This window comes from Eucalyptus grandis, chromosome 11, assembly GCF_016545825.1.
Source record: "Eucalyptus grandis isolate ANBG69807.140 chromosome 11, ASM1654582v1, whole genome shotgun sequence".
Lineage (NCBI taxonomy): Eukaryota > Viridiplantae > Streptophyta > Magnoliopsida > Myrtales > Myrtaceae > Eucalyptus > Eucalyptus grandis.
In genome coordinates this window covers 46,244,398-46,270,390 of record NC_052622.1, presented here as the reverse complement: position 1 = coordinate 46,270,390, position 25,993 = coordinate 46,244,398, and the positions used below count along the sequence as shown (strand labels likewise).

The 25,993-nt window shown below is 39.5% G+C and overlaps 1 protein-coding gene across 1 annotated transcript; it reads left to right on the top strand.

The window, feature by feature from the left end:
• The first annotated feature begins 3,940 nt into the window (after positions 1–3,940).
• On the top strand, positions 3,941–6,587 carry LOC104426722 (probable indole-3-pyruvate monooxygenase YUCCA10). Its single transcript, XM_010039864.3, has 4 exons — positions 3,941–4,627; positions 5,047–5,280; positions 6,017–6,139; positions 6,272–6,587. The coding sequence occupies exons 1-4, from the start codon at positions 4,007–4,009 to the stop codon at positions 6,434–6,436; spliced, it is 1,143 nt and encodes a 380-aa protein (XP_010038166.2). The 5' UTR covers positions 3,941–4,006; the 3' UTR covers positions 6,437–6,587.
• The last annotated feature ends 19,406 nt before the right edge of the window (positions 6,588–25,993 follow it).

The following is a 25,993-nucleotide window of genomic DNA, read 5'->3' as shown; positions in this document are numbered from 1 at the left end:
GTACGTTTGTCCAACCCCTCCAACGGTTGTCTTCAAGGGTCTTTTATATGACCCCATCAAAACCCTTCATCGTAGCATATCAAGTCCAAATGATGCGGTCCAATCGCACCCCATCATGGACGTACTAACTAAAGTACAACAAAATAAAACAACAAAAATTAGAAATTCAAGCCTTGAAAGCAATCTTTAAATTATGTGAAAATGATTTAAATGAAATGACTATATTGAACATTTACCCATAATTCAGAAACCACATTAAACAAATTAAAAGTCTGAGAACGGTATTACATATTAGGTCAAAGTTTAGTGGCCACATTACACGAATCAATAATTCAGAGATGGTATTGCATATTAGATCAAAGTTAGGATTATTTAAGTTCTCATCTCAAAAGAAAAAAAGAATATCGAGTATTTGAGGCCCTTAACATGAAGTGCGGTTGTGCATTTTTCCTATTTTAAAAAGTGCATCAAGATTTAATGAAAATGGATTGAAATTTCTCACTTTCCTCTATAAGTCATCAACTAGGAACAAGTCCTAGAGTATAAATGAAATTAGATCATAGGTCAGGTGAAGTGCATGTAGAGAACCAAGGTAAGCTAAAAAAGGAGGCGTGGACCAGGATAAACTAAGATACCTCTTCAACTCACTGGCCGGTTAATGAACATAACATCATTTTCAACGTAATTTCACTCGAGTGAGTCTGAGTCTAAGAAAGAATATGTTTGCTTGGGTTCACCTAATGGACGGTTCAAACCTTAATGAGCAAATTTCAAATGTAATCTAACATTTGCTCGAGGAGGATGCCAATTGGCATTATTAATTATGTTTTAGGTTCCTTGAAGGATCATGCGATTGTTCGTCTGATTAATTACAAATTATGTTTTATCATTTTTCCTCGTCAAAAAAATAAAATAAATAAACTTGTTCAGTGATAATTAGATAGATAATCTCTTGATGCCGTGGAAGCATCTGAAAATAATGCATGGAGAGCATCATCGTACTCGTCCACATGATGTAGATAGCTCGTAAGATAGGAAGAGGAAAAGGAAAAGCAGACGTTGAAAACACTATAGTCACGACAGAGTACGTTTCCATGTATTTTCCGAAGCTTGGAAGGAAGAATGCACGGAATTTCCCGGAATTTCATTTTTCTAGTATTCGAATAGGTTTTCTTGCAAGCTGGTATGTTGGACCTTCTCCACCACACTAATGCATCGTGCATAGAAATGAAATTATTTGTCTTGCTGCACGCATAAAAAGTACTAAAATTCTTTGGAATTGGATTGCTTAACGACGTTTTTTTTATATTTAAAATATTTGAGCCGAAACCCATCTAGTAAAATTGAAAAGTAAGTGTTGAAAATTTAAATACTGAATTTTAAGTGACGACGAATTTTAGTGGCAAAGATTAAAAAAAAAAAAAAAAAGGACATCTACAAGTCACGTTTATGAATTTCTTACCAAAGATGGATTGGCGGTCATCATCAGTAGATTTTTCGCCAATTAATTTGACAAGGTTTTCGTTGTCAATAATTAGTGTCGCTATCTAATGAATTGAGTCTATTAAGTCAAACCTTACCTAAGTTTATCAAATAAGCTCCATCTCAAGCTTTTAGCGCTTAATTGGTTATCAAACAGTTCATAAAGGCCGTGAAACATTGTATACAGACCTCATGCCATCTTTTTTTCTTTTCTTTTCTTGAAGATGGGATCGAGGCCTATATAATAGAGATAAATTTCTTCATTCCAAAAAATGCAACTGTCAACAAAATATTATAGGAAAAAAAGGAAGAAGGTGAAAATGGAAAAGTGGAGATCCTTTCAAGTTCCGATCCGATCCAAATCCAAATTCGACCTAAATAACCACTCATGGAGATTCATATATGGACCCACCACACACACATATATTAAAGTCTCTTTGTCAACAAACACAATGCGGTTAAATTCTTATCCTTGTGTAACGTATGCATGAGGATAATACTTTATATTAAAGTCTCTTCATCAACAAACACGATCCAACTCAATTCTTATCCAACAAGGTCCCTCCCTTTAGACCACATTAAAAGTTCACACACGACCTTTTTCTCCAAAAGGCATTGCACATTAAAGTTCTTGTTGGGCACGGCGTCAACCTCGGAAATCCAATCATAAAATAGACAATTGGCCCCCGAACAACAACAACAAAATTTAAAAAAAAAACAAATAAATAAAAACAAACTACCAAAGAATAAAATAAAATGAAAAGACACAACAGACGCTATTCGAGACGGTAATAATCGCTTTTGCAATTGTCGTGCCGAATATTTCGAGAGCGTCGGTAGAACTAACCAAATCAGAAAATATATATTATAATTTCTAGCAAACTCATTTTTATTCTTATCATATGTGTAATCACTGCACTGAAAAATAAATTATTTTTAACCACACATATTTAATCAGTGATCCCGAATCACCCGTTGACATGATCTATTATATTTGAGCGGACAGAATTTTAGCTGTTCATGTAATTTACAAAGTCGGTCAGAGACCACGTCATTGCATGTTGTCAACAGTTGACCTATCCATAATGATTAGATTCGCAACGACTCGAGCAAATTTGATTCCGAGCGCTATATACCGACAAGTTAGCAAGTAATTCAGTAACTCCTTCATTAAAATGACGGAAGATTGATGAAAAAAATTGTACTTATTTTCCACATTTACGCTTTTGTAGAAGTATGACCAACCATCATGAAGTGAAGCACTTCTTGCTTGTAAGAAAAGTCCTAGACGTAAGCTTATAAGGTTGTTGATGGGTCAGTCGAAGCTTCATTTAGTGCATACATAGGACCCAATGTTCTTTCCACAAGTTTGCAACACCTATGTTATCAAGCTACCAACGCTGAAAAGGATAAGTATCATGTGTCTTAGATTATTTAAATAATAAATTACTTATTCATTTAATAACTTAAACTTTTAGATTGGACATTTCATCTCTTTCGTTTGTAATTAGCACATTCCTCTTTACTATGGCGTCATTCTTCTAATATTTCTTATTCGAATGCTGCTTTATATATGTTTTCCATCAATTTTTTTCCTTTGGTTTTATTCAAATGCTGCTTTATAGAGCTCACAGCAACCACTTAAAATCATCTCCTCGAAGACAAAAGGTCACATCTACAATTTTCTTGAAGTACATGGTACACAATGATCCTTCCACAAGTTTGCAATGCCTATGTTATTAAGCGACCGACAATAAAAAGGATGAGTATTGCTATGTGATTGCTCGGTGGTCCCCTTGACACTATGGACCACGGCTATTATTGCGAACTTGCCAGCACCACAGGACCTTGCTATTGCCATGCTACCTATAATGGGGCCATCCTACCTATGGCTTGCGTATCTTGTTTGTTTATCCACCGAGCGACTCGCTGAAGATTGAGTGTCCTGACTATGCGGGTATTCTATACCTAGAAGCACAATTAAAATTCCCGAGGAGTTATACATTTGTGTATCGATAAAGACTATTCACTATTTCATGAAGAGTAATATAAAATCGACTTATTAGTTAGTGCATTCATCCTAGTTAAAAGCTCTAGCTTCATATCAAGGTTATTGGGAAATCTGCTGATAGCGATTCTCCGAGGATGTGCCCAATTAGGTGAAATTTTTGAATTAGATCGTGCTACTTTGGAATAAAATTTTCCATGCTCATCGATTTCTTTCTTGTATTGGCCATCGCTCCCCTTGACGACAAGCATCGGTTCACGGGGGTCCATTCATTCTACGCGTGGCAATCAACGAATTCGACGGTCTAGATCGGGGTACGTCACACATGTGCATCACACGCCAAGATCCACCTGATTATTGATATTTTTCCACACGAGGACCCACCAAGCCACGAGAACTAACATTCAAAGCCCCAATATAAGGAGAAAATATAAGAAGCCCTCGCCAACATCTACCGACTTCCGTCTTCCTTTCCGTTCACACATCATCGCAGCCAAAGCCACAAAGACCAAGAGGATGGAACAGGAAGCCGCCGCAGCCGTCGTCGTCGTCGGAGCGGGGCCGTCGGGGCTCGCCGCATCGGCGTGCCTCAAGACCCTCTCGATCCCCCACGTCGTCCTCGAGCGAGAGGACTGCTTCGCCTCCATGTGGAAGAAATATGCCTACGACCGCCTCCACCTCCACATCCGCAAGCAGTACTGCGAGCTCCCCCACATGCACTTCCCCCCGGACTACCCCGAGTACGTGCCCAAGGACCAGCTCCTCCGCTACTTTGACGACTACGTGGCCCGCTTCGGCATCGAGCCGGCCTACGGGAGGTCCGTGGAGTCGGCGGTCTACGACGAGGGGGATGGGATGTGGAGGGTCGGCGCGAGGGACGTGGGCTCCGGCGAGGCCGTGGAGTACCGGTGCCGGTTCCTGGTTGTGGCCACCGGCGAGTCGAGCGATGCCTTCATCCCGGAGGTGGAGGGGATCGAGGGTTTCGGCGGGAAGGTGATTCACTCGACCCGGTACAAGAACGGGAAGGAGTTCGAGAACAGCAGGGTTTTGGTGGTCGGGTCGGGGAATTCCGGCATGGAGATCGCGCTGGACCTAGCCAACCACGGCGCAAGAACCTCCATCGTTGTCCGGAGCCCGGTAAAAAGCTTCACTTGCTTTCTCATCATTCTTTAAGAAAAAAAAAAAAAAGAATCTCGTTTGCATCAATAAGGAAGGATTTCGTCTACATGTTTCCGTACTTTTTTTCTTTTTTTGATCGAAACATGTTTCCAATCTTGCTCGTTGCTTGTTGTAACGGGAGAATCTACATCTGATATGACACGAGAGCAAACATCGATGTATGTTGCGCCCGTCGGCGAAATCCCGACACAAAACTCTTCTCGACACGTTAACCCGAAGGCACCGTCCGTCGGCACCCGTCAGCGAAATCCCCCACGCCGTGTCGTGACTTCATCTTCCTCGTCTGTTTCGAGATGCGCACATTGTAACCTTCCGTCGAGTGTTGGCGAACATCGTTCATGGCCCCACTGCTTATAATGTGCACTTATCATCCGCAGGTACATGTGCTGTCGAAGGGGATCGCGAATCTGGGCCTGGCGCTGCTGAAGTATTTCTCACCTGGCACGGTGGACACGTTGCTGGTGCTGCTGAGCAAGCTGGTGTACGGGGACATGTCCAAGTACGGGCTGAGGAGGCCGAGCGAGGGTCCTCTCCTCACGAAGACCAAGTATGGCAAATACCCCTTCATCGACCTCGGCACTTGCCAGAAGATTAAGTCCGGCGAGATTCAGGTAACACGATTCGATCTCCACCTCTCCAGCTCTTGACTTCCGATCTTGCGTCCGGCATGCGAGAACATGTGAAATTTCGTCGATTCAGTTGAAGGCCGGCGACGGTCAACTATAAATCTCGTCATTATTAAAAATAAGTGGTCAGCTTGTAATAATATTTTATGGCGGTAGCAACAGAAATAGGAAAAAAAGAAGGGATGATGGTCTTCGAAGCTTATCTTAATTTGCAAGTAAGACTAACATATAGTGAGTAGTTCTGGCGTGCCCCGCCGGTGTGACAATTTTTTCCCACGAGCGGCCTTCGTTACAAATGGATGGTTAGCGAACGATTTAGTGGTTAAACCCTAAATTGACGAAGAACAAGACTGTTTATATAAAGTTTTCTTTATACTGACGATTTTATTTTACTCAAGTATTCCTGCATTTATTGTATGAATACCAGTTCAATCTTAAATTTCTCATTTTTTGCAAATTCAATTTTAAAATTTTGCGCAAAATTCTAGTGTACTCATTTCGGGCAACCACTTCAAAGATTTTCAGCTGAGATTGGTCGGAATAATTGCATTAGAATCTCGTGCAAAAGTTTGTGACTCAATTAGTAAAATTGAAAAATTTATGATCGAGTTGACATGTGCATAATGAATTGAGGGCCGATCGGGTAGTTCCCCATTAATATGCGATCTAGGTATGGATATGGATCCCCGTCATGGACTTTTGTGATGAAATTTTTGAACAGGTCCTGCCGGCGTTGAAAAGGATAGAAGGGGACGTGGCGGAGTTCGAAGACGGCAAGTCCCATCCCTTCGACGCCATCGTCTTCTGCACCGGCTTCAAGCGGTCCACCCACAAATGGCTCAAGGCACGCAAACCCCATCCACACGAGATCGATTTCTTTATTCCAATTTTTATTATGTAAAGGTCTCCTAATTTTTATTTTACTCTATTAATTCCTTTTTGGTGGTTTTTGTTTTTGTATTTTTTATTTTCGCAGGGGGATGATTACCTGCTGAACGAAGATGGGATTGCGAAACCGAGCTTCCCAAATCACTGGAAGGGCAAGAAGGGCCTGTACTGCGTCGGGCTGTCGAGGAGAGGATTCTCTGGAGCTGCTTCGGACGCCCAGAACGTTGCCGACGACATCAAATCCCAACTTTAATTTCTCTCTTTTTTATTTGATTTTCCCATTTTTCCACATTATGCCATTATTATTATTAATTATCTTGTATTTTGCAAGGCTTGGATTGAGCTTTATATCTGCGTCAAACATAATATACTAATGCAAATAAAAAGGGAGGGTTTTTCCAAAACCTCAAGATCTTTCGCTTTCAAAGAAGTTTGAGAGGCTTTGGATTCTTCGCACGGGCCTCACAGCATAAGCTAAAGCCTATGCTGGTATGACTTTTTGGGGGGCAGGTCGAGGAATGGTCCACCCGAAAATTTGTGACTCCTCCTTAGAATTATTAAATTATTTTGAAATCTAGCGAAGTCCGACCGGGCGCGAGGTGGCCGTGGTAGGGATGGGGGGTGCCTGGCTTTTGGCTAGGCATGGTCCATGCCCCCCGCCCCCCTGCCCCTCGCCTGGGCCCTCAGCACTTGCAATTACCCAAATTATCCTTAGTAAAAATCAAAACTATCATCTAACATAAGCACTCCATTCGTAAATATCCATCATAGACACAAAAAAAGAAGTGAACTTTGACCCGTGAATCTGCTTAATCCCAAATGGGACATAGGTTGTTGGGAAACTTTTCTTTAAATTAGGTCATGCTAGCATAGCTCTCAAGCTATATTGGGTCAAATTCTACGTGATTCGACTTGACTCGGGAGAAGCAAAGAACCATTTTTTTTCCTTGGGAAACCGTTATATAATTACAAAGAAATAGAGGAAAAAATGAGAAATATGGTAATTATGTGGTGATTATCCTAGAACCAAATGGCTAGTATAAAAAGCTTAGGTTTTAAATTATTAACAATCTCTACGTCACGCCTGTAGTTGAGCCCGAGAAGCTATTATTCTTAGTCTCTGACTTTCGCTTTTCCCTTTCACGACTTGAAAAAAACATAATGAAAAGTAGATAAAATCTTCAACACACGTCATTATTTCTTGTTCTGTTGGAGTTGAGAATTTCTTTTTGAACCTTTTCTACGAAAGAAAAGAAACAAAATTCATTTTGAGGGTTTCATAAGATCCAAACCCCCTCCAATTAAGTCCCCATCATCATCTCGATCCATCCCGAACGAATTATAATACACTTAAAAAACATCGGGATCCAAGTCCAGTCCAAACGTATGTTGGAAGTTATAGGTTTGAGAGAGAAGAAGCGGTTGCTTGAAGTATTACATCAAGAGACGTCAAGTTTGGAACGTTCAACGGTGTTATCTCCAGCGTAGAGAAACCCTAGAGTTTTTATATACGTGTTATTGGGCTCTGGCCCATATGGATCAAAATAACCATGCTTTCACCTATTGGGCTTATATGTGAATATATTATTTTGGACTATATTAATAATATATCCAACAATCTCCTCCTATATTCACCATACAGCATAATCCAATAAGGTGGTCAGTGTAATGTTCACACAAACATGAATCATCTACATTCAGTCCAAGACAATCAACTCAGATCGGTCAAAGAGTATTTCAGCAATAAAGTATTAAATTAAATCATCATTTACAATTCAAATGAGTGAATCATTCTTATCATGAATTTGTTATGAGATTAACAAAATCAAAATCCCAAAATAAATCTCAGACTCAGTTCACAACCAATATATGCATAATAGTCAAGTATAAGTAGGCTAGTCAAAATAGTCCAAAACCTTACAAATATAAGAAACAAGCATAATAATGTTCACAAAATAGAAATAGCAAAATGCAAGTCTCAAGTAAATGGACTTCATCAAAATATGCAATAACAAGTAAACTATCAAGTCCCTACACGCTTTAAATGATATATATTCATTCATCAAGTAGGTCATCCTGGTCAGGATCTCACTCATTAAGCTCTCTTCTATATCTGCCATCCTCTCTAGAATGTCAAATATGAATTTCATATTATCATGAATTCAATCATTTGAATAAAATTTAGCAACATTCCATCAGGTAGAGAAGAACATATATTGATGTCATAAAGCATCATAATATCATGTTCATAAGCATCAATCAAGTTTCAGATATTATGAACAAGACCTAAACAATGTGATTTACAAAGAGCCATCAACTTAAGTTTATTTGTAGGAGAATAACTATTATCTAGTTTCAAAAAACATGACCAATAGTCAAGTCACCTATAATAACCTAGTCATGTAATATCAAGTTTCAATTAAGAACAAGACCAGCAAGCTTCTTATATAAACAATTATTTCTATGTTTCAATTTAGAATGTCACAGTTACTGATTCCTTAAAGTCAAATAATCTAGCATCAAGTTTGGAATGATATCATTTACCCAAAAAGGATAGTCCAACCTAGTTGAATTGTATCATCAAGTTTGGAATGACACAATTTTCCCCGATAGAACATTTGAATTAGGTTAAAGTCATCTTCATCAAGTTTGGAATGAGATAACTCACCATTTTCAAATTAGTCACTAACTTTGAACATCGATGAAACACATAAACTGTACTTATCATTGTAGCCAATAAAGAAATATTCGATAATTCAAAACACACAATTAGATGGTAAGTAAATGGTAGTTAAGACTTGCCTATACAGTCTTTAACCCCAATTCCCCCACTGTTTTGAATAATTGATCTTTTGGCATACCTTTGGTAAGAGTATCGGTTATGTTATCCTTCAATCTCACATCGATCAAGGTGATAACTCATTGTTCTCTCAAATAATTCAATAACGCATGTCTCAGTCTCACATGTCTTCGCTTTGAATTAAAGAGAGCATTCTTGACGACTTAGACAGTTGCTCGATTATCACAGAATAGGCTTAAAGAATTAATCTTTAGCCGAGTTAAAGGAATATCCATAATCAGATTCTTTATCCACTCTACCTCTTCACCGGCGAAGGCTAAAGCGAGAAGTTCTGATTCTATAGACAACAATGCAATACAAGTATGTCGTTTGGATTTCCAAGTAATAGCAACTCCACCCAAAGTAAATACATATCCACTAGTGAATTTACTATTTTCAATATCTGAGCACCATGAGACATCAGAATATCCATCCACAGTTGGAGGATAACCAGAATAATAGAGAGCATAATCTTTAGTACCTTTAAGGTATCTCATTAGCCTATCGAGAGCATCCCAATGCTCTTTACTAGGATTACTAGTAAAACGACTCGGCATGCCAACTGTAAAGGTTATGTTGGGTCTAGTGCAACTCATAGCATACATGAGACTACCAAGTAATTTCGAGTATTTTAACTGATCCATGCCGGTCCCTTCATTAGGACTCAGTCTATTATTATAATCACATGGTATCTCACTCAGTTTACACTTATCATATCTCCAAGTAGAAAGTAGCTGCTCAATATAATGAGTCTAGCTAAGGGAGATGACTTGCCGGTTAAAGTTTACTTTCATACTAAGAATGGTATTAATAATACCAAGATCTTTTATGTCAAATTCTTTAGCTAAAGTAACTTTCACGTTACTCACTACAGAATTATCAGAACCAAGAATTAACATGTCATCAACATATAAGTAAATGATGACTATCTTATTTGACATAGAATGATGGTAAAATGCATTTATCTGAATAACTAGACTGAAAGCCATAACTCTTTACCACTTTGTCAAATTTAAGATGCCACATCCTAAGTGGTTATTTAAGACTATACAAGGATTATTCAATTTACAAACTTTGTCCTCAGGACCTTTCATAACATATCCTTCCGGTTGTTCCATATAAATTTCCTCATTTAAATCTCCATTTAAGAAAACTGTTTTTACATCCATTCGATGCACTACAAAGTGTTCAATAGATGCCAAAGCAAGAATAATTCTTATAGTTGATAGATGACACACGGGTGAATAGACATGAAAATAATCTATTCCACTCTGTTGTTTGTAGCCTTTAGCTAATCTAGCTATTGATCTATCACTATTCAGTTTCTTCTTCAACACCCATTTACAGCCTATAGCTTTAGCCCCTTTTGACAAATTTACTAGCTGCCAAGTGTAATTCTGCAACAGAGAGCTCATTTCATCATCTATGACTTCTGCCCACAGTAGAGATTCCCTAGATCTCATTGCTTCATAATAGGAGAATGGATCATCTTCAAGATGGTAAGCAACAAAGTCCTCACCAAAACTTTTGGGAATTCTCTCTCTCTTGTAGATACTCTAATTGGAATTGGTTCAATAGCCAACTGTGTGGGATTAGTGTCAGAAGGGCCTACTTCAGATTCTACAGGAGATTCTGAAATCATATCTATAGATCCAGAAACATTCAAGCATTGATCTCTGAGAAACTTGTTTTCGAAGAACACTGCATCTCTAGATTCTATTATTGTGTTAGTAGATAAATCTAAAAATCACTACTTAGATATATACAAGTAATGGTTCTAGATCCCACCTTAAGTTTCTTAGGATCCGGTATACTTACATAAGTAATACAACCCCAAGTCTTAAGAGTGTCATATCTACAAGGGTGCTTATGCCATATCTCATAAGGTGTCATGGACAACTTAGAGTGCGGCAACTTGTTCAAGATATAATTAGCAGTTAGAACTGCTTCTCCCAAGTAGGAGAAAGGCATGCTAGCTGCAAGTAACATAGAGTTTAACATTTCAGTTAACGTTCTATTCTTATGCTCGGCAACACCATTTGATTGTGGTGAATAAGGAGCAGTGGTTTCAAGTATTATACCTTCTGAAGCACAAAATTCCTTAAACCTTGACATAGTATATTTTCCTCCTCTATCACTCCTAAACCTCTTAATTTTCAAGTTGAGTTGATTTTCTACTCTAGACTTGAAAATATTAAATTTTTCAAACACCTCATCTTTCGATTTCAACAAATAGACATGATAATATCTAGAAAAATTATCTATAAATGTTATTAGATACTTCCAACCACCTTCAGTAATGTAATTTCGAAAGTCACAAATATCATAATGTATTAACTTAAGAAGTTGTGTGCTTTTAGAAACCAACGTAAAGGGTTTTCTAGTGATTTTAGCCTGTGTACACACTTCACACTTGTCAAATCGAATAGAAGTATCTAACGGAATGTTGTGAGTTTTAGCTAAATGTTGCATTTTCCTGTAATTCACATGTCCAAATCTATTGTGTAGCAATTTTGGATCAATCAAAGCAGAATTCATATTATTTATGCTATCAATATCTAAACTCAACCTATACATACCATTAACCATGAATACACGACTGAAATAATATGAGTTAACAGATAAAGTTACTCTACCATTCATAGTTGAAAAAGACATACTAGCTTTATCAAGCAAACTCATAGATATCAAATTCTTTTTAAGTAAAGGTTTACTCTAATATGTTTCAGAGTTAGTAATTTGCCCGAAGAAAGCATCAAATTTGCAGTTCCAACATGAGTCACATTTGTCTCACTACCATTGCAATTTTCCACAGTGTCTTTCACTTCCATGACTTCAGTGAGTAAGTTTTTGTCATTTGTAGCATGATAAGTAACACCACTGTCCACAATTATAGCACTTGCCCCAATAAATATTTTCTATTACTATTTTATTTAATTAAAAAATAATTAAATAATAAAAAGAAATATATAGTTTTTCTTCTTTTTGAAGATAATCTTGTTGACCTCTAACTGTAAAGATGATTCACCTTTGGTGACTTGGACTTTTCTGAGGTTTATTGGAGTGTGAAACTAAGTTGGCAACTGACTTTTGTTGTCTTACTTGTTCCAAATTCTTCCTAATAATATTTTGATCCTCAATGTAAATATACCTCTTTAATTCATCCAGTCTCATCTGTACCTTCAGTCTGTGCATTTCAGTTTTGAAAGAACTCCATTTAGTTGGTAGTTTGCTCAACACAATACCGACAAAGAGATTATCAAACATATCAGAGTTATCATCTTTCAACTTGTTTCTCATGTTCTCAAATTCAACTAATTGAGAGGTAATGCTCGAATTCATAGTGAACTTAAAGTAAAAAAATTTCTCCGCTAAGAGAGTTTTGGAGCCCCTCTTGTTTTTGGAACTGAGCGTTCAAGTAATCCCATATCTCTTTCGCCGTCTTATACTCACTATAAGTTATAGCCAGAATAAGATTTAGAGAGTTTAACAAGTAATCTCTACAAAAATCTTCATCTTTGTTCCATTGATATTCATCTACATCTTTAGTGGTAGATGCAAAATCACTTAATACTGAGTGTAGAATATGTCATGTTCTTTCATGCCAAATTGAACATGTAATTTCCAACCATGAAATTCAGTAACATCGAATGATTGCAACTTTATAATATTATAGGAACTATGCTTTGCCATTTTAATCAGAGCAAAGTGTTAGAAAGAGTGCACCTTGGAGTTCTTGGAGCCACAAAGTCGAATAACTCCCCTAACCTTGATCAAATCACTCTGTAGAGATGGAATTTGCCAAAACAAACCCCAAAAATAGATCTGGAGCACCCAAAACCTTAAGATAAACTGCCCTTGTCACTGAAACTCATTGGAAATTTCCGCCCCCGAAATTTGCTGGAAATTCCGTCCCCAAAATTCGCTAGAAATTCAAATGGAAACTTCCGGGTGCTGTAACTTCTTCGTCTGACCTTCGATTGACGCAAGTGACCACTCAAAACATTCGTATCAACGAGTAGAACAAAGCCTAAGTGGTTCCACCCTCTAAAATTGGCTATGATTTTTGGGTTTTTGAATCAAAGATTTCGGTCACCCAAATCTTCAAACTCAGATCCCGGCCAATATCACCGTCGAAATCAAAAGTAAATTACACCCATGAGTTCGTCTTGACGAAATCTTCAAGAAGACACCTTTCTCGCTCAAATCCAACACACGAACATAATACTTCAGTATTGTTGGAGGTTATAGGTTTGAGAGAAAAGAAGTGGTTGCTTGAAGTATTACACCAAGAGATGTCAAGTTTGAAACGCTCAACAGTGTTACCTTCAGCGTAGGGAAACCCTAGAGTTTTTATATGCATGTTATTAGGCTCTGGCCCATATGGATCCAAATAACCATACTTTCACCTATTGAGCTTGTATGTGAACATATTATTTTAGACTATATTAATAATATATCCAATAACGTAGTCCTTTTAGCCGAGAGAACGAAGGTTTACATTCTAATATCCTCTGAATTTTGTCCGTTGAATTGGAGCACGAATAAAGAAATGGCCTTCCAAATAGCGGGCGACGCGTGGAAGAAACGTCCACGGCGTAGGATAGAGGAGGGTGGCGGGGTTGGGGCGACGAAGAGGTGGGGAGCACGGCGATGACTTCAAAAGCGAGCCTCCGGTCGAAGCGAAGTACCCGTTTGGATTTATCGCAGGGAATATTTGTGTGAAAAAGAGGGAATTTGTAATGTCAACGGGGCACAAGGAAACGTGGCTATTTAGGGCGTGCATGTTTTCACTTCTTTTTCTGTTTAAGAACAGATTTTTGTTTTTTTGTTCCCGGGAACAAAAAAAAGAACAAAAACGCGTTTGTTTGCGTTTTTGTTCAAAATCTGTCTTTTTTTGTTCCCGAACAAAAAAGAACGGAAATGAGAAACAAAAAAGTTTTTTTTTTGTTCCAAAACACTTTTGAAGAAACACTTCTCTCTCCTCTTTTTTCTTCTTCTTTTCTTCTTCTTCTTTCTTTGGCCGGTCGCCGGCCTCGGCTATGGCTAGCGACCAACCGTCGAGGGTTGGCGACCTCGCCGGCGTCGCCAGCCCTCGGTGAGGCTCGGCCTCGCCCGTGCCTGCGAGGCTCGGCCTCACCGGATCGGGCGAGCTCGAGCTCACCCCAGCCAAGGTAAGGCCGAGCCTCGCCCAACCACGGCGAGGCTCGGCCCGCCGGGGCCGGCAAGCCTTGGCGTGGCCGGGCGAGGCTGCCCCCGTCGGCCGGTCGCCGAAGGTCGGCGATTGGCCAAAAGAAGAAAAAAAGAAAAAAAAAAAAGAAATGAAAAAAGGAAAAATAAAATAAAAATATTAAAAAATTAAAAGAAACAAAAAAAATATATAAATTTACTAAACATGTTTCTATTCATTTTTTATTCCTGGAATAAGTTTACCAAACGCGTCTTTCTAGTAAAAAATTGTTCCTCGTAACATAAATAGCTTTTTCTATTTTTGTTCCCTATAACAATTTTTGAACAAAACGTTACCAAACGTGCCATTAATTGACATTTTTGTATAAAAAGAAAGCATAAGAGATTGCTTGTACGGGAAAAAATTCATGAATGTCCATATTCATTGTATGTTTACCAAACGTCGGTATTTAAGTCGGAGCCTACAGATTCCCATTCCGAATGCATTATTGCTCTCTACATATAGCCAAGAGGCAACTGATCCTTCAACACCGCCGTCCGTCGGCGAGTAATTTCCTCGAAATTTTGGGGGGAAACAAATAAAATAAGACCTAGACCCAATCGGAGTATAACAGATGGACATGGAATAGGAGAGGATGACAAGATGGACTCATTACAATAGACTGTCCTAATATCGTGTTAAGGAAGAACGAATCCCGTGTTGATTGCTGCATACGGAATCGCGAATTTATGTCTATCGCGCTTTTCATGAAATTAGTGTACACGAATTTTTCTATTCATCTGGTGAACGAATTTTTCTATTAGAACCAGGGAAGGAGAGTAAATTTTCTGCAGGTATGCATCCCACAGTAGGCGAACAACTCTCGTTCAAGCCTTTCAGGGACAGCCTTTTAGCAAAAAACCACTTAAGCCCTTTAGTTCAGACCCTAGAGACACTCAGAGATGCCAGGATGGAAACGTTTCTAACCTACCTAAACTGCATTTCTTGAAGGATCCTACCAGGCTGGAGAAGAGGAGAGATTTAGAAAGCCATGGAAAGATTTTCACAAAACACACACTTTACTTCTGGAGACTCTGCCCAAAACATTACACCCTCCTTACCTTATATAGGCAATAAGAGGTCACAAGGACACACACAGGGACCTAGCTCACGGGTCCAGATACAAACAGGGGCACCGAAAACTTTCGGGAGGGAATTATTCGCACACTATGAACAGTAACTGTACTGTGAATAGTACTTTCCCTAGCCTAGTGCTACAGTAAAAGTGAACAGTGATTTGCTACAGTGAAATTGTACGGACTCAACGGTCTTGTCCGTCACGAGCATTGTAGCTACAAATTGAGTCATCCGAGCTATTTTCTAGGAGATGTGCCTCGTATTTCTGTTCAAGGGCTTCAAGGTCTTCAAGTGAGAGGATTTGATTCAGCCTTCGTGATGAGGATGCTTGTTCATGAGCCCAATGTGATGCTTCTTCTTCAGCCCAGTTTGTATTTTCATCTTCTTGAGGGTCAGGAATTCTTGGCTGAGGTTAGTTAGATGGCTGTGCATAGAAAGATGTGTCCATGCTTTGGAATTTTTCATAGGGATCCTGGGACAGAGGTCCTCCAAAGCGTGCATAGGGGTCCTGGGTGGATTGGACAATGTCATCTTCGTTTGTCATTTCGGGCTCTTGGGACGATGTGGCTTGTCTGTATTGTCCGAGTGCTTCCTTAGCTTCTGGTGCTAGGTCATAATGATCCCACGTAGTGGGTACATTATTCCAAACATCTTCGGGAATAGTCTTGTTTTCTTGGCATAGGATTCTCTGGAGTTCTCGATATTCATGTTCACAAAGTCGGACAGATCTAGGATAAGATTTGTAAATCCGGGCTTCTTGGCTGTTCAAGTTAGGTTTATAGGATGTGGTTCCTATTTCCAGTGGTGCATCGAGAATACTACCATTATTTCTGCAAAAATTCCATGGACGTCGGAAAAACAGGATGGTGTGGACCTCAGGATTCGGCGTCATGGATCTTAGTTTTTTTTCTAAGTCTTGTTTCCAACATGTAGGATGATAGAACCAATTTAGAAAATCTAAAAGATTTCTATCACTTTTTTTTCGATGTTTCTTCCGAGCAGGAATATCCTTGTGAGGTTGGCAATGAATCTTCTGGTTGGAATTTCAAAAGCTATTAGGTACTTATTGATTAAGTATCACAATAACGTTTTGAGCTGTTCGGGAAATCATCTTCCTTCCAGATAAGAGGATGAATGAATGGATAATTCATATTTAACCCAAAAGGATAAAGAATCGAACCTCTCGTTGAATCTCGAATAGGTCTCGTGTGGCTTTGCCACATGAGGTTCTCTGGGTTCTCAGCAAGACGTCGTTCGGGATTTGCCTGAATAATCTCTCGGGGGTATTTCTAGCTTTGTGAATCTTTGATGTTCTCAATTTTGTATTTTACTCCATGATTGAGCATATGGAAAGCAGACCTCTTGATGTACATGTTGATCTCGGCTGGTGCTTTTGGCGTTGATAAGAAGTCAGCAAGTACATTCTTCTTTCCAGGAATATGCTTAGTTTCAAAGGAGTATTTTGAGAACCATTCAGCCCATCGAAGCAGTTGGGAATTTGGAATCTGTTTCTGTTTAAACTTGGTCATCTGGGGAAAGATGCCATGTCTAATTCCACTAGGAAGTGGTGGCCGATGAGATGAAACTCAAACTTTTTGATTCCATTTTTTACTACTAAGATTTCTTTGAAAGTGGAATGGTAATGCATTTCAGCTTGAGAAAACTTTCCACTTTTGTAAGCACAAAAATGTCTCTTACCATCAATTTCTTCGAACAGGATGGCTGCCCAGTATTCATCACTGGCATCAGTTTGAAGAATCCTTTTGCCTGTTGATGGTATTTGTAATGGTGGGAGATTCTGCATAATCTCCTTAAGTTCACGACTGCTTTGGTCCGAGCTTTTCCCCAAGGTGGGGAATTCTTCTTGACATGGATTGCAAAGGAATCGAAGCTTTGCAATTTTGGGACAAAAACCCGAGATGATTAATTATCCCAAGAAACCGCTGAACTTGCTTTGTTGTGAAGTTGTCTTGAGGAAACTTCAATAATTCTTGAGCGATATGTGGCCCTGGGTAGTATGTACCTTTGTTAAGGTGCATACCAAGAAAATCGATTTCTGTCTGGGCAATATTCATCTTCCTTTGGGAAAGCATAATACCATGCTTTTTCACGATTTCTGCAAATTGCTCAAGGAGTTGACAGTGTGACTGTTCATCAGGACTGTATAGCAGAATATCGTCAATGTATACGGTTGCACTTGATAAGATCGGTTGGAAGATGCGGCACATGGCCTTTTGGAAGAGGGATGGTGCTACCTTTAAGCCAAAAGGAAGAACTTTCCATTGGAAGTGCTGGTTCGGGATACAGAATCCTGTTTTGGATTTGTCTTCAGGATGGATGCCCAATTGCCAAAATCTGGCTTTGAGGTCGAATTTGGAATAGATGTGGGCCTTGGTTAGACCACTAAAGAGAGAATCTCTAGATGGTAAAGGGAACTTATCATCTTGGAGAAAAAGATTGAGAGGTTGATAGTTGATCACCAATCTCATTTTTCCTCTATTTTGCTCGGCGCGCTTATTGACATAAAAGGCTTCACAAGCCCATTGTGAATCAGAGATTTCAATAAGGCCTTGTTGCAATAGTTCCGAACATTCCCTTTGAGCTAAAACCAGATGTTCGGCTTCATTCCCATGTGGCTCGCCCCGGTTGGGTTTATATCTTCATTCTTCTTGAAAGGAAGGCGAACAAAGAACTGGATTTTCCCATAAAGGATGGGAGCACTTTTGAGCGAATTCGGAATGGGATTCTGAACAAGATTCTAACAACTTTTGCATAATTGGATCTAGTAGACTCATTTGGATGGAAAAAAGTCTCTGAATGTTGATGAACTCAAAGAATTGATCTTTATATCTAAGACCTTTTCCAGGAATGATGCGAAGCTGAGAGATTTGAGTCATGATGTCCCACCCAATTATCAGATCTTTATTGGGAATGTCTGATCCAAAGATTTTTGTAGTTATAGAGTACTAAGGGAAGAACTGGACAGTTACAGGAGTGGTTCTAACATTTGTGGAGAAAGTATCTCCTGAAGCAGAATTGAAGTATCGAGTGTAAGGAGTCCAAAATTCTTCAGGAAGAACTTTGGTGTCTAATATTGAACAACTTGCTCCTGTGTCAATGAGAGCAATAACAGTGATGGGTTTGGCAAACTTTGAAGTGAGGATTTTTACAGGAAATGGGGACAGTGAGTTTGACTTGAAAATATGTCAAGATTTGGTTCTGGGGATGATGGTGATATATGGAAGATATCTTTGATTCCGAGTCGACTCGATCTCACCGGGAAGTTTGGTACAAGGGAATAGCACAAAGAGTTTGTTCAGATGGCTCTTCATCAGCAGAGAATAAGGATTCAATATCATCATTTTCAAGATAAATGCATGTTTCGTTTTCAATGTGATGAATTAGGTGATTCTGACATTTTCTCGCTTGAGGACAGTTTTTGGCAAAATGTCCTTTCTAATTGCAGATGTAGCAACGGTTTGATTTTTTGTGGCTTGTGCGATACTTCCTTTTACGTAGGTATCGCCATTTCTTCTTTTTCCGGAAATGCTTGGAGCCATGTTTGGATTTCTTTATCCAAAATTTCTTGTAGTGTTTCTTCTTCCGGGAATACTTGCCACATGTACCATCACAGTCTTTCTTGGAACATTTGATTTTTAACTTCTGGCGAAAACAAGCTAATTCAAGGCGCCTGTCGTGATGATGGGTACGGACCATCTGGCACTTTAAGCACAATTCTTCAAGACATAAATGGACTTCTTGATGGATTTCACCTAAGGGAACATCTTGTATTCTCCTTTGTTTTCCGAAGAAAGATCTTTCAACCATCTGGGATAGTTCTTTAGGGATGGAAGTAAGGAAAACATGCTTTAGATTTGGATCTGCTCCAACTTGGTAAAAAGCTGAAGCATTATTCGATAATGCTTATCAAGATGTTTTTCCTGGAGGGAGTAGCATCTTCTCTCGAAAAACTCTCTTCTTTTTATTTCTATGAGATCAACAGGTTTTCCCACAAAGACATGATATAAGAGAGTGATGGCATGGCTGAAATTTGGTGACATCGAAAATGGATCCGGGTCTTGTTCTCAAATTGATTGCCACGAGTTTGAGGCTTCTTGTGAATCTTGTAACAAAGTTGTACAGGACGTCATTCATATCATGGTTAGTGATAGACTGGGTATTTAACCAAGTATGAAATTCTTCAAGCCTTATCGGCCATTTGTGATAAAGAATATCATCAATGGTGAAGAATTGTTTTGATGCTATGGACACGTGCTGAGTAGGGTTGCTTGTCTGACCAATCTCTGGGTCAGAATAATTTGATTCCATATCATCATCTGGAGGATCAGCCATAAATATTGATGAAGTTACTGGTGCAATGGGGAGGGAATCAACTGTAGGAATTGAGAAGGATGAAGAAGAGGAGAGGGATACTGAAGAATCTGATTCAGTATCTCGAGAAGTTTGCTCTACAAGGAGCAAGTTTTGTTTCTTTGGAATGACAGGACCAGGCTGTTCAAGTTGTTGGATAACAGGGTCAGGTTCCTGGGTGCCTAAATCCTTTAGAAAAGATTCTAATGGATTTGATAGCATCATCTGATCTGGCCTTTCTCTTATAACAATGGAACTTGATTCTGTAAGTGGTATTTTTTCTTTCCCCTTTTCCTTCTGCAGGGCTTTCAGGCGATTTCAAATGTCTGCCATATCCGGTTCTCTTTTGTAAGGATATGTTGGAATAGTGGCAAAGATGGATGTTTGTGGCGGTGGGGGTAAATACCCGGTTTTAATAAGAGGTGCTAATGGATCAAATGGTCTGAACCTTCCTTCTTCAAGAAGCTGGATTTGCCTCTTGAGCTTCTCTATTTCAAGCTTTGGACTTTCAAGATAATGGTACCCAAGATGTTGTCCTGATTCCAAGGCGTGAAGCCTTTTTTGGAATTCAGAAAGTATCTTTTGGTACTTTCATCATACCTTCGGAGATCTTGTTGCACATTTCCAATCTTGGAGCCAATTGCCTTAAAGGCATTGTTTTGTGCCAACAGAGTCTCTGATTGCCAATTTAGCACAACTTCAGCGGCAGAGGTTTTTTTCTGTCTCCCATGTTCATCCACATCAGTGGGAGTAGGGATTTTAGGAACATGGCAATATATGGCATGGGGATCAATAAACTCTTCTGAAGCAGGGAACGAGAGTTTAGAACTTTCCTTGACAAGAGGAGGTAAGTCGGTATCCTAGAACATAGCGATAGAAGAAGTGGGTGGTGCTTCTTCTGGGACTTCGAGGGGGTAAGAATGCTTCTTAGCCCATTTGAGTATTGGCTTATAAAATGGAGAGAGGGCTTGCTTCTTCTGGGGAGGAGATGGTGGTGTTTTTGGTGGATCTGGTAAGGCTTGGGATGTAGTACTGGACTCTGGTGGTGGAGGTGGTGCATAAGAAACCATGAACTGGTATTTGTCACATTCACCGAGAGTATCAACGGAGGAATCTCCGTCTAAGTACCTTTGGTACATCTTATCCTTTGGCCTTTTCCGTCGAGGTGGAGATCTTGCAAAAGGATCTACCTCATCAGGAGAATTTGTATAATGAGAACATAGACAAAAGGGATCCCAAAAACAATGACCATAGTCATCTTTATAGTAATGAACAGGATGTCCATCACCATCGAAGTGTCGAACATGTTATTTTGGATCTAGCTCGGAAATAGATTGAGGAACACATGGTTCAATCATTAAGAGGGTTTGGAAGATAGAAAGACTTTCTTCCTTTTCCTTGCCAAATTTGATGGAAACAGTTCCATCTTTTTTCCGTACGAACTCTAAGTCCGTAGACTAGAAAGGCTTGTTGTGCCGATGTAGCTTTTCGTAGTTGGTAATCCAAGTCTCTGGAAGGAGCTTGGCCAACGTATCCTTCGGGATCTGTCTAGGAACATGGATACAAGATGCTTGGTCATTCTGCATGGAGATGAACAAGGCATCTTCATTACCGTTGTTGAAGTTGAGGTCAAGTGCATGGTTCTGCACTCGATAAACCATCTGGTAATACAGTGTTGCAACTATAGAGTCAGCAGTTTAAGGGGCTCCAGTGAGCTGGACTTGGACTTTCATAAAAGAAAATAACTGGGGATCTGAAAGGGCGATGTTGAAATTTGGGTATAGAGTGACAAAGATTGTTCCTGCATTCAAAGTAGTTTGAACAGTACCAATGCAAGCATGCTGCTATTGTAAAAATCTGGTATCTAACAATGCGATTCTTGCCACGACTGGCAAACCTTTACGACCATGGAAAGTGAGAGCAAAACGAACAGCTCCGTAATGGACATGAGTATATCCTTGTTGAGCCCATTGTCTGGGAAATTCAGGAGGGATCTGAAGAGTAACAAAGTACTCATTTTCAGTAGCAGGAATAGGATGCTGGTCGAACTTGGAGGACTGGACGTACTCATTTACTTGCTTTGGGGTTTGATGAATAAGCTGGCGTATGGAGCGGATGGGTGAAAATGACGAGTTAGGTTTGGCAAAAGTAGAATAAGGGTTCATGAGGGGGAGCTGGGTTTCAGAAATCTTGGTTTCATCACTAAGAGAGACTTCATACAGATAATCTATCTTAGAAGCATTAGAAACACGAAATTATAGTGGTGTTGAAGAAGAAGATGAGGGAGCAAGAGAAACTGGTGCTTCGAGGATTTCTGGTTCTGTAGACATGATGAGAGGAGATATTCTCAGCTCGGATTCATGGTATCGGATTCATGGTATCGAGCCATAGTTTCGTTTTTAATATTATCTATTCCATGCGCTAATTTTTCGTGAAATCATAAAAATGAATCTCTGCCTGAACTTGACAAGGACTCAAAGACCTTGGCCCAGTGGCTAGCAAGAGTTGTCGGGCCTTAGCCAGCAGCTCCTTGCTACCCCTTAACAATAATAAGAAAAATAAATAAAATAACGACTTATTAAATATAATTAAAAATTATCCACATTAACGATTTTTGGTTAAAATTGGTAAGATGGACTTATTTCTTCTGTGACACCCTCCCCGTCCCTCCCCTCTCCCTCCCCTCTCCCCTCTCTAGGCGTACGAGAGCACACGAGCACCACCACCACCACCACCACCTCGCACGCACGCCGTACGACACGCCTGCAGCCAGGACGTTACGCCGAGACGACGCGCTCCCGAGGACGACTCGCTGAAGAACTTCAGGTACGTGCGCTCAGAGAGAGAGAGAGAGAGAAAGCGTGCGTCGGCCTGAATTTACTAAGACGTTATGCTCGCACCTCCCCTCCCCTGTCCCGTTCGCGTGCTCGTGAGCTCCCTTTTATTCCTACCGCTCTCTCGCTCTGCTTTTTGCAGCCAACACCGAGACTGATCGACACACAGGGGTGCAGAGGGATCGGGATAGAGAGGATGAGCTCCTGCGTCGAGAGCCACGACCGCTCGTCTTCTTCCTGTGGCAACATTGGAACTGGTGATCCTCCCGCTCCTTTTACTCCGTTTTGGCTCCCGCGTGTTGTATCTACCGTCGTTTGTTAGATGCTGTGCGAAGAGCTTGATGATTGGGATTGTCGATGTACTGCTGTTGCTGCTCGCGGGGCGAACGCGACTTTGGCCTTACTTTTATTTGAACGAGAAGAGCTGGATATGTCAAATGATTCTTTCTCAATTCAATCGGGTTGCACTTGCGCCCTTCTTGGATGGAGGCTCTATAGAATTTCTAGCGTTCCCAGCAAATTCGTTGTTCTAAGTTTGGGAGACAGGAGATGATGCCACGTTCTTATGTTGAAGAAAAATAAGTAGACAACTTAATGGTTAATTCGCTCTGATTCGGTTCTAAGTCGACTGATCAAGTTCTCGTCAGAATTGAAATCCTGGATGGCTGCATGCTAAACAGATTTAAGGGATGTCTGTGATGTTCCCTCGCCGTCATTGCTCGCCTCCATTTCATTTCCGAACTCAAGTAGAATTTCTCTTCTGCGATGCAGGGAGAGGAGATAACTTGCACGAGCAACTATGGCACGCTTGTGCCGGTCCCCTAGCTTATGTTCCTAAAGCCGGGGAAACGGTGTTTTACTTCCCCCAAGGGCACATTGAGCAGGTACTTCCCTCCTGATTCTTTTGTCACAAGACATCTAATTTTGAGTCGTGGAAATAACTGGTGGTAAGAAGGCCACGGATGATTCGCTTGACGATCAAATTACTTGCACAATATATCTTTCACCTTCTCTTCCGATTGGAGTGATCAATAATCGAAGGATCGATTTATCACTCAAAATCCAAATACTTCACGTTGCTTTTGGGTCTTGCAAAATGGGCACAAGTGTTGTTAGCAATGTTCAGACTAGGCATGCACTGACCATCACTCACTTGGTTCAGATTGGGAATTAGTTTCAAGTGAGATTCTTTGCGCTAACTCAATTATGTCGTCTAAATCAATATTGCGCACCTCATGAATTCATATTCTTATATCACCACAAAATGATTTTGGTTATTGTGGACTCTAGCCTTTGTAGTTGTTTCAGCAGTAGTTCTTATCAAATGAAAAGCCTAGTTCAAACACAATGCAAATCTCCAGCACAACATCCATTTGTACCCTCAGATTAGGGTTCCCTAATATGAATTCACCTCATTTGGAGTCAATCCCTCAATTATCAGAAAAATTGAAAGTTTGAACAGCCAAAAAAGAACCAAAAAGAAAAAGAGAAGCAAAAGTGCCCTAGGCTGCTCCTTGTACTTTTCGGTCCTTTCCGCTCCCTTTAATCTCTTTTTGGTACGAAAAGTTCTTCCTTTTTCGTCTATAGGCTCTCCCAATAATTGAAAAGAAGTTCATTTTTTAGTTTCCATATCATGTCCTCCTTATGGGCCATTTGATCTCTTTCATCGCCTCTTCTTGGGCCTAGAATTGGACGTGAGCCACCGGCCCATCAGCTCGAAAGTGTCCAAGGCTTCCTTCCATCAAATTTACAGGAAATTAAGCATGAAGAGAAGACAGGAGTTTCCTCTTTTCTTGCTCTTAACAAATCTTGACTCGGCCTAAACCCGGGTTCTAATCTGAAATCGAATCGGCCCGAATTCGAGTCATACAAATTTTGACTTACACAACAATGTGCGGTTGGACAGCATTGACTTTCCATTTTGATTGAATGACAAAGCCGCATCAATTGATTATTAATCGAAGCACGACTTAATTTAGTGGCCATTAGAAACGCATCCACAAATAATAGCATCTTAATCAACTCTTGTCATTGGACTAAACACAAATACCCTCTAACCAAACATTGTAATCACGAAACGAGAGAAAGAAATGTATTTACAAGTAAGATACCATTTCCTTAGTGTTGATGCCAAGCCACATTTATGTTTAGTATTTTGAGATGATAAATTACAAATTTGCCACCATTATGGATTCCTTTAGATGACAAACAAAACCTCTGCGTATATATATAAAAATTATTGATATAGTTTCTTCATATATGAATATTACCCGTACATGACCCAAGAAATCATCCATAGTTATATAAAACTTACAACATAAAAGGGGTTTTTTTGAGATATGATGACGACTTTTCTTGTAATCATGAGATATTTTCTTATAAGTTACTTCTTCTTTGTCCCCAGGTCGATGCCTCTTCTGCAGCGTATGTCGCATTCAGGATCACTTATTTTAATTCTCAAAATAACTGTAATGATGTAAATATATAAGCTTGTGTTGGTCCAAAAATTTAAGAATATAAAGTAAAAAGGATGATGACGTGTCGGCAGTAGCGTATGGAGGGTTTATTCGTTTAAATTTCCAGTGGATCATCGTAGGTTGCAACCATGGGTGTTTTCTCTTATTTTATTGATAGCTGTAATGATGGGGGCACACGTTAGGGCTGGGGAGAAGTGGGAAAATGACACAATGGTTCCTAAATTTCGACTTAATGTACAATATTATCTCTAAACCTATAATTTATTCATTATGATTCCTAAATTATTGATACATGTTCAATTTAATCTTTAAATTATGTGAAAATGATTTAAAAGAAATGACTACATTGAACATTTACCCATAATTTAGGAACCATATTGAACAAATTAAAAGTCTCGAGAACGGTATTACATATTAGGTCAAAGTTTAGTGGCCACATTACACAAATCAATAATTCAGAGATGGTATTGTATATTAGATCAAAGTTGGGGATTATTTAAGTTCTCAACCCAAAAGAAAAAAAAAATCGAGTATTTGAGGCCCTTAACATGAAGTGCGGTTGTGCATTTTTCCTATTTTAAAAAGTGCATCAAGATTGAATGAAAATGGATCCCACTTTCCTCTATAAGTCATCAACTAGGGACAAGTCCTAGAGTATTAATGAAATTAGATCATAGGGCAAGTGAAGTGCATGTAGAGACCAGGGTACGATAAAAAAGGAGGTGTGGAACAGGATAAACTATGATACATTTTCAACTCACTAGCCAGTTAATGAACATAACATCATTTTCAACGTATTTTTCACGCGAGTGAGTCTGAGTCTAAGAAAGAATATGCTTGCTTGGGTTCACCTAATGGGCGGTTCAAACCTTAATGAGTAAATTTCAAATGTAATCTAACATTTGCTTGAGGAGGATGCCAATTGGCATTATTAATTATGTTTTAGGTTCCTTGAAGGATCATGCAATTGTTCGTCTAATTA